Below are 8,984 nucleotides of genomic sequence, written 5' to 3'. Positions count from 1 at the left end.
ATATTTTTTACACAATAGTTACAATTTTGCAGGCGTAGTGTGAAATGTTCACGATTTGTTTGCAATGCTCCTAAAATCAGCAGCTGCTAGGCAATGAAGTATATTTTCGTTACTCTTTGGATTGTTACTTAAACAGAATTAAATATATAAATTTCCTAAAAAAATGCCCGTCGTCTGATATCCTTGCTGATAAGTTGTTGTAATGTCCGTGGAGTGTCTGTATTTTTTCTTCTGGAGTAGCACTTGTAAAGGATGCCGAATGACAATGTATATCACAATACAGACTATAACTTTACATCACAACACAGACACACTTTGCATAAATGGTTCTTTATTTGGAATGAAAAGGGGCGTGGAAGTAGTTACAATATGGAAAGCTTTACTCCTACTTATTTGCAGTACAAAACCTTGCGTGTGGATCCAAGTTGTAATGCTCTCTTGTTTACGTAACAACGTGGCCCAAAAAGCAGTGGTCTCCATCAGAGGTTAATCAGGAAGTGCTACGGTGAAACACACGTTTCAATACACACGGGCACCTCGGATTAACCATTCTGCATCAATGCGTGTGTAAAAGGTGATCAAGACGTTGACATCTTCATAAGGAACACCAAACCATTAGGCTTTCCTAAAGCTGTCAGATGAAACAACTAAAACAATTCCAATGAATAGGGTTCCCATCACGTATATCAACTATTAGGCAAGTACTTTTTTTTAGACATTTAGAGTGCATTATTTAGAAAAATAAAGCTTTAAAACCAAAACTTTTTTTAACTTGGGGACCAACATTTGTGTTAAATCAAAGTTAGACTATTCAAATGTAGTAAGAATGAAAGTTAAATTATGACTGTAACTGATTACAAAGGCAATAGAAACGTCGAAGCATTCTACTCCTACTTTTTTTGTTTTTGAATAAAGTGCACAATTGACTTTACAAGTAGGTACAATAACATACGTTTTGTTGCATAAAGTTTAAAATGATGCATTTACCAAATATTGGCAAATGCAATTTTAGCTTCTGTTTCTATTGTCACCCATAGTGGAATACAGTCCTGGCTTTTGTCGATCCATAGCGTGTTTGCAAAGTGTAACCATTTACTTTTCTCACTCATTTTTCAATTAACAATGCTTATACAAGGGAGTTATAGCAAAAGGGACTGAGGCCGACCTCGCGTCTAAGTGAATATAAGGATGCGTTAATAAAAGATAAGAAATGTAAATTTAACAAAGACTTGTAAATAGACCAAGTATAGGACAATCTTACATACCGTATACATTCCCCATCCCTCACTCCCCACCCCCCCCACACTAACTACAGTGAGGGAAAAAGTATTTGATCCCCTGCTGATTTTGTACGTTTGCCCACTGACAAAGAAATGATCAGTCTAATTTTAATGGTAGGTTTATTTTAACAGTGAGAGACAGAATAACAACAAAAATCCAGAAAAATGCATGTCAAAAATGTTATAAATTTTGATTTGCATTTTAATGAGGGAAATAAGTATTTGACCCCCTCGCAATCAGAAAGATTTCTGGCTCCCAGGTGTCTTTTATACAGGTAACGAGCTGAGATTAGGAGCACTCTTGAAGGTAGTGCTCCTAATCTCAGCTTGTTACCTGTATAAAAGACACCTGTCCAAAGAAGCAATCAATCAATCAGATTTCAAACTCTCCACCATGGCCAAGACCTCTCCAAGGATGTCAGGGACAAGATTGTAGACATACACAAGGCTGGAATGGGCGACAAGACCATTGCCAAGCAGCTTGGTGAGAATGTGACAACAGTTGGTGCGATTATTCGCAAATGGAAGAAACACAAAAGAACTGTCAATCTCCCTCGGCCTGGGGCTCCATGCAAGATCTCACCTCGTGGAGTTGCAATGATCATGAGAACGGTGAGGAATCAGCCCAGAACTACACGGGAGGATCTTGTCAATGATCTCAAGGCAGCTGGGACCATAGTCACCAAGAAAACAATTGGTAACACACTACGCCGTGAAGGACTGAAATCCTGCAGCACCCGCAAGGTCCCCCTGCTCAAGAAAACACATATACATGCCCGTCTGAAGTTTGCCAATGAACATCTGAATGATTCAGAGGACAACTGGGTGAAAGTGTTGTGGTCGGATGATACCAAAATGGAGCTCTTTGGCATCAACTCAACTCGCCGTGTTTGGAGGAGGAATGCTGCCTATGACCCCATGAACACCATCCCCACCGTCAAACATGGAGGTGGAAACATTATGCTTTGGGGGTGTTTTTCTGCTAAGGGGACAGGACAACTTCACCGCATCAAAAGGACGATGGACGGGGCCATGTACCGTCAAATCTTGGGTGAGAACCTCCTTCCCTCAGCCAGGGCATTGAAAATGGGTCGTGGATGTGTATTCCAGCATGACAATGACCCAAAACACACGGCCAAGGCAACAAAGGAGTGGCTCAAGAAGAAGCACATTAAGGTCCTGGAGTGGCCTAGCCAGTCTCCAGACCTTAATCCCATAGAAAATCTGTGGAGGGAGCTGAAGGTTCTTCTTGCAAAACGTCAGCCTCGAAACCTTAATGACTTGGAGAAGATCTGTAAAGAGGAGTGGGACAAAATCCCTCCTGAGATGTGTGCAAAACTGGTGGCCAACTACAAGAAACGTCTGACCTCTGCGATTGCCAACAAGGGTTTTGCAACCAAGTACCATGTCATGTTTTGCAGAGGGGTCAAATACTTATTTCCCTCATTAAAATGCAAATCAATTTATAACATTTTTGACATGCGTTTTTCTGGATTTTTTTGTTGTTATTCTGTCTCTCACTGTTCAAATAAACCTACCATTAAAATTATAGACTGATCATTTCTTTGTCATTGGGCAAACATACAAAATCAGCAGGGGATCAAGAAAAATTAAGTGCTTCTGTCAACTTTACAGACTTCTTTCACCTTCGGTTACATGAATTGAAATAACGCAGCATCGCAAGTGACGAATGTTTAACTTGATGACTTAAAGGGATTTTTTTTTTTACGAAGCACAATAATATTACAAGGTAGCCCTGATTTTCCATATGTAGGAGCATAGACACCTCCTGAGTGGGATATGGTGAAATGAAACTCAGGACACAGGGCTCATTGCTTGCCTAACCAGTCAAGGGCAGGTCTTGCATTTCACGTGGACCCACTTATCTTTCCATTTCCGGTGCATGAGAGAGCACACGCAGGGGGATGGTTTCAGAACACCTTTTCGCCCCAACAAAGTAGTCTGTGCAATCCAAGTGCGGTGTTCCAGGTTGGGCTGCGTGTTCAGCATGTCTTCTCAAACGGCTATTATTATTTTTATTTGACCAGATAAGGCCCACTGAGCTATACAGCTCTTCAGAAGTGACCCGGCCACAAATGATAGCTCAACAAAGTGGCTTTTCGTGTGGAAATTGATAGCAGCCAAATACTTTAAACGCATGTTTCTAAACGTAGAGGAGAATAACCAGAGGACACAGAAAAATTCACGCGACCACGGGGAGAATACGCAAACTCCAAATACTGGTGCCAGGGTCGGGGTCAAACCCACGACCTCCTGCATACCAGGCAAGGTGGTTAACATCTCCGTACCGTGGCGCGCCAGCTGCAAAACTTACGCGTGTTAAATTCAGTCCAAATGCTGCTGAGGACCTTCTGTTACAAATCGGTCGTCCCAATAGAGACGATGGTTTTGGCAGCCACAGAGAAAACAAAACCGTGATGGGGCCAAAATTTACGGGTTTCCACAATTACACGGTAAATCAAACCTTTTCTGTTCGGCACATCACAATACGAGTAATAACGGTAAAAAAGCATAAAATAATGAAGCAAAAATGCAATAAAGTCATTTATAATGCAACATGGAAAAAACTGCAAATTTTGAAGACTTAAAAAAAATAGTTGAACATTGTTAAAATTATGAAAGCCACTTAAATGCAGGGACACATTTGTTGTCTGAAAAAACAAGTGACACGTGTACAGCCTTATGGTACAACGTCGAATATCAAGACATTGCTAATCCACCCTGACCAATTAATTGCCCACACCCAGTGCAGTATTTAGTTTCCTAATCTGATGCACATTCACTTACTGTTAAAAGCACAGTAAAGCATTTCGCCTATACTTGAAGGAGCTTTGTGCTCCATTCTTCGTCCAGTAACCCATTTGTGCATGGTGGTTGTTAACTGTCATTCTCTGTAAATATTCACATATCAGACCTTTTCACATATGCACCTAAACCAAAGTTCCCAGCGAGTCGAATATGCGACGTACTGCTGTACAGCAAACATCCGAAACCGGCGATGAAGCCGATGCTATGTGTTGGGTCTGCCGGGGGCAGTGTTGAGTCTGCCGGGGGCAGTGTTGGATCTGCCGGGGGCAGTGTTGAGTCTGCCGGGGGCAGGTGTCGCGGTTTTCCTCAATCGCAATGGATTTTTTCGAGGCTGAATCCAACATCCACTGTGAGAAGATGACATCTCCTCTGCGGGGGTGCCAAGCCATACACACTTTAGTTTAGCGTAAACGTGCAGCAAAAAGGCCAGTTCGAATTGTTACTTTTAAATTTTGAGCGGCGTCACAAAAGAAAAATAAACGAATTCAGGTACTGAGCGTACTGCAGCTTTTTTTCAACTTAAAAACAAATTACTCTGTTGGATTATGTTTTGCTGTGATGGTGGAACACAAGGTTGACAGAAGCCTCTGTGGCAGATGGCTTCTTTACTGCAGGTTCGTACATGAGACTCGGGCAAGCCCGGCCAGAGTGTATCATCTTGGGGGGTCAACGTGGGAGAGGGTAGGTTTGAGTGTCGCTATGTGGGCACGTTTGTTGTCCTTCCCCCGCACCTCCGATTAGCACGGTTGGCTACGTATGGTGCGAAAGAAGTTCAACACAGATGCATACATAGGGAGGCCAAAAAAAGGAGCCAGTGTGCGGGCAGTGCCCACTGCACACTAGCGGCGGATGGTGCTGGATGCCCGGAAGTACGACAGGAACTTGTAGCAAAGGCTCACGACAAAATACCAGATGTTGCGCGCCATCTGAGATCGAGCGATGAATATGCGCCAGATGATGACGACCAGCGCTGTGTTGAATGTGTAGCGGATGTTGCGCAGCCTGGAGACAACCACACAAGCGCGTCCCCCGTCAGATTTAAACAAAATTGTCTGTTATTCACGCCTATATATATTTGCTTTGTTATTCACTTTTGAAGACAGCTTAGTGGAGAGGACGGGCGAGTGTTCAACCAATGGCAATATTGGAAGAAAAATTCTGCCATCGCATTTAAAATACAATAGTAAAAAAAGAACAAATCCTTAGGCATCTTGATGTTTATGGAGAGATAAAATTAGATCAAATTAAATCATCAGAAATGTACTAATGCCATTGCAAAAAGTTGTTAAATCTTCTAATGTATTTTAAATGGAGGAACCTCACAGAGATTCATTAATTTTGCACAGAACCAAATTCAGGCTCAGGGTTAAATTTCGATTTAAAGCTTTCGTGACTGCAATGATTCATCTTCTTTGACTTTACCGAAAGAACCAAAGAAGATTAATCAGGCTCAGGGCTTTATTTCTGCTGCTAAGGCCCATACAGAGCGAAGCAGCTCTTTTAAGAGCACAAACAGCCAAACTTGATAATAATCACGGAGGAGTTAAATAAACACTGCTGCATCTGGTCAGATGAACTTGGTTCAGTGGATGGCAGAAAGACGCGAGGGAAACGCAGAGGGGGGAACTGATGGCAAAAGCATGGAGAGGCGCTCACTTTTTGAGGTGCTGCCTGGCCGCGGGCAGCCCTGACATCTCCTCGTTGAGGAGGTACTTCTTGGTCCCCATGCAGTAGTTCTCAATGTACTCGGGCCAGTGCAGCTGACGCACGTCGAAGTTGAACATCTGCGCGCACACACGCACAACACCCGCTTGCGTATTAGTTGCGTTTGAAATGGGGCCGGCGTCTTTGCACCGCACTCACGTGACCATGCATGCTACTGTATGTTGAACTTCTTTCGCACCTTACGTAGCCAACCGCGTTAAATCGGCGGTGCGGGGGAAGGACAACAAACTAAACACAAAACAACTGTTTGTGATAAGGCTGCAGACGCGCCGTGGGATAATTTAACGATCAAAGCTTTCCACATCAAGTCCACAGTGGGAGCCAGACAAACAGAAGGATGGGTTAAAGCACGGCAGTCCACGACACCAAATCTGTTGCCAATCCACTGCTGGATGAGGCCTCCCCGTGCTGTGTGGGTCGTGGGGTTGTTTGGTTGAGTGCAGGTTGAAGGTGTGCAGCACAGCAGTAGACCACACGCAATGGATTCTGCTGCACTGCCCTCTGCTGCCCACCACGTAGCCCCACGGCCTATGACAATAATATACCAATCTCCAACATAATTCGGTGGACAAAGCATGTAAAAATGTCAAGGTGTGGCCCTGCAATTGCTTGCTCACACCATTGCTGGTGGAAGGCACTCTACCCGAGGCAGACAGCACCGCTAGAGAGTATTTGGTCTACTCTTCCACACTGACCAGACTATCCCACCACACATGACCTTCGAATCGACTGTGGTGTTACCTTTTATACTTCTGCGTGGACCAGAGTGGGGGGGGGGGGGAATTTGAGAAACTTGGCCATGGTTTAAACAGCCAAGGCATGTAATGCCTGATGTATACGTGTGCGCGGTGAGAATGTGGTACGGCACACGAAGTGATGGTGGGTGGCCACCACCATGCTCAACCACCTTTGTCTCCCCAGTGGCAATGTGTTTACACACTATCCCAGGTACTCATTTGAGGCCGAGTAGAGCTAGGGGAGGCCCAGGACCGGTGCAGACAATCGTCACTGGCATTGGCCGTGAGCGGGAATCGAATTTAGGTTGGTGGGTTTGTAGCACAGCACGTTAACCGCTACATTACTGCTCCCCGCTTCGGAAGTGCTACTCGCTAATAGCACTTGCTCCAACAAGTCTGTGAAGACTATACGGGGGATCTTTGTCTTTGGTGAGAATGCGGTGCTGTCAGGGGGAGGGGCGTGGTGCGCCGTGCCTTGCGGTCCTCCGGGCTGAGCTGGCCCAGCAGCATGGTGAGGTTGTCCGAGCCCCACACCCACGAGTGGCTCGTGAAGTACTCGAGCAGCATCATGGAGCGGTGCAGCCGGTTCACAATGCGCATCATCCTGCGAGCGCAGTGACCGCATTTGCACACGCACAGACGCAGCAACTTGAGTGACCTGGGGCTTTCGGAGCTAGACAGGTGCGAGCCTGGTGGATTGGGTGTCGTTGGCAAAGGCGGCTGTGAGGTGCACCTAGGAGATGGCAGCGCGGAGGGTCGCCACCTCATTATACGCGGGTTTTCTGCAGGAACTCCAATTCTCTTGCATGCCCATCACTCATTATGGACTGGAGTCAAAAACCATAATGCAGTGTGGTTTTTCTAAGTATGTTATAATGGCATCAATGTTATTAATTAAGCCAATGTCTGTTCCTGTTAATGCTGTTAACTTGCACCCAACTGCAGAGCCATTACAAAGAGCACCTTGCAGAAAGGTGTAATGAAAAATTTGTTGAGGCCAAGCAAACACTTTGGGAAACTCTTATGCTGCATCACAATACCACAAATCAAATTTGTATTCAGCGAGTCTCCCGTTAACTACAGAAGCAGAATTCATCGCTGAAGCTCGTTTAAACTTATCATCACCATGAACACGAATTAACAACAAAAAGTTACAAGTTATTGCACATTGGATACACAAAGGGAAACTAAAAACACAATAATATGCAAACGTGTGAAGTGCGCCAAGCCCCTGGGCTGTGCTTGAACCTGGGCTGCTGGCCGCACAGTCTGAGAAACAGGTCGTAGAGGAAGGCGGGCGCCTTGTGGCTCACGGCGATCCAGTACTGGTTGATGAGGTGGTTGGACGTGAGGTTAACGTTGGGCCGTCGGATCGCTTGCTCCAGCGGGTTCCGCTTGAACGTGGAAATCACGTGGTGTTCTAGGGGGCAAGGCGAGAGAGCGAGGAGGAGCAGGTGGGCAGGGTGAAGCGAGCACTGGGCACCGCGGTAGCGAGAGGTCAACTGCCTCGCCTGGTATGCAGGAAGTATAATTGGCATAAAAATACATACTGACACGATAAAAAAATATTTTAACCATTGCCTGAGGGCTCACCAATCTGTCCCCAGTGAAAGGGGTTGATTTCTCCAGTGGTGCAGTTACAGATCAGCGTGTTCCTTGGCCTGAAACACACACGCATCGTTAGACAAACGACACATCACATCTTGGGCAAGCACGTGCACAGCTCCCGACTTTGTCGGCACAGGCTTCAATACCTTTCCAGGTCACGCATGTGTAACATCAGTTATCCAATTTATGTGCGATTGGGGACAACTGATTGGCTTATGCACGCTTTTGGTCAGCTCCGCGAGGTATTAAGGTGCACAATTCACTTTACATCGACATAGCAGCAATACATTGACTGTGCCTCCAGGGAGCACCAAAACAACAGGGCCCAGCCACCCACATGAGCTCCCCTGTGAAACCTGATTCCCTTCATTCAGGTCTTAATGAGCAAGGCAGCTGTGTTGCCAATGTTCGCTATCAACCTTGCTCATGTAGGGAATCTTAAAAATCAAATGGCGCTGGGTATGTGGTATGCACAAGCCATGCTGCTAAATAAAAACCACGAGTGAATAGAATATATCCCTCTGCAGTTGGCAAACTATGCCAGTTACACACGCAGTAGTGCTGGCAGTGGCCTTGTCACGTTGGCAACCATTATTCAGTAATATTCAGCGTGAAAATACAAGTTCTTTGTACCCTCCTCCACAAGTAATATTCCCTGACAGAACGGTTATAAAGAATGGAATTGAAATGCAATTGTGAGACTTTCATAGATCTTTGCTATGACTGAATAAAGGCTTACTGGCTGAAGTTGACTGCACGTTTAAATCTTGAATTAAAGCTTTCGTGACTGCAGGAATTCACATTC

The 8,984-nt window shown here is 45.2% G+C and overlaps 1 protein-coding gene across 1 annotated transcript in view; it reads right to left on the bottom strand.

Annotated features, from left to right (window-relative positions):
* Positions 1 to 314: 314 nt before the first annotated feature.
* The window catches only part of LOC116939949 (fatty acyl-CoA reductase 1-like), a 41,968-nt gene continuing 33,298 nt past the window's right edge, over positions 315 to 8,984 (bottom strand). Inside the window, exons 8-12 of the mRNA XM_032949029.2 lie at positions 8,165 to 8,232; positions 7,820 to 7,991; positions 7,046 to 7,175; positions 5,766 to 5,893; positions 315 to 5,111 (exon numbers count right to left, since the gene is read on the bottom strand). Coding sequence (XP_032804920.1) covers positions 4,949 to 5,111; positions 5,766 to 5,893; positions 7,046 to 7,175; positions 7,820 to 7,991; positions 8,165 to 8,232 — 661 coding nt within the window. The 3' untranslated portion in view covers positions 315 to 4,948. The remainder of the gene's footprint in view (positions 5,112 to 5,765; positions 5,894 to 7,045; positions 7,176 to 7,819; positions 7,992 to 8,164; positions 8,233 to 8,984) is intronic.

This window comes from Petromyzon marinus, chromosome 7, assembly GCF_048934315.1.
Source record: "Petromyzon marinus isolate PM22_M1 ecotype Great Lakes invasive population chromosome 7, UKy_Petmar_22M1.pri1.0, whole genome shotgun sequence".
NCBI classification, from domain to species: Eukaryota; Metazoa; Chordata; class Hyperoartia; order Petromyzontiformes; family Petromyzontidae; genus Petromyzon; species Petromyzon marinus.
This window is presented reverse-complemented; position numbering and strand designations above follow the sequence as displayed.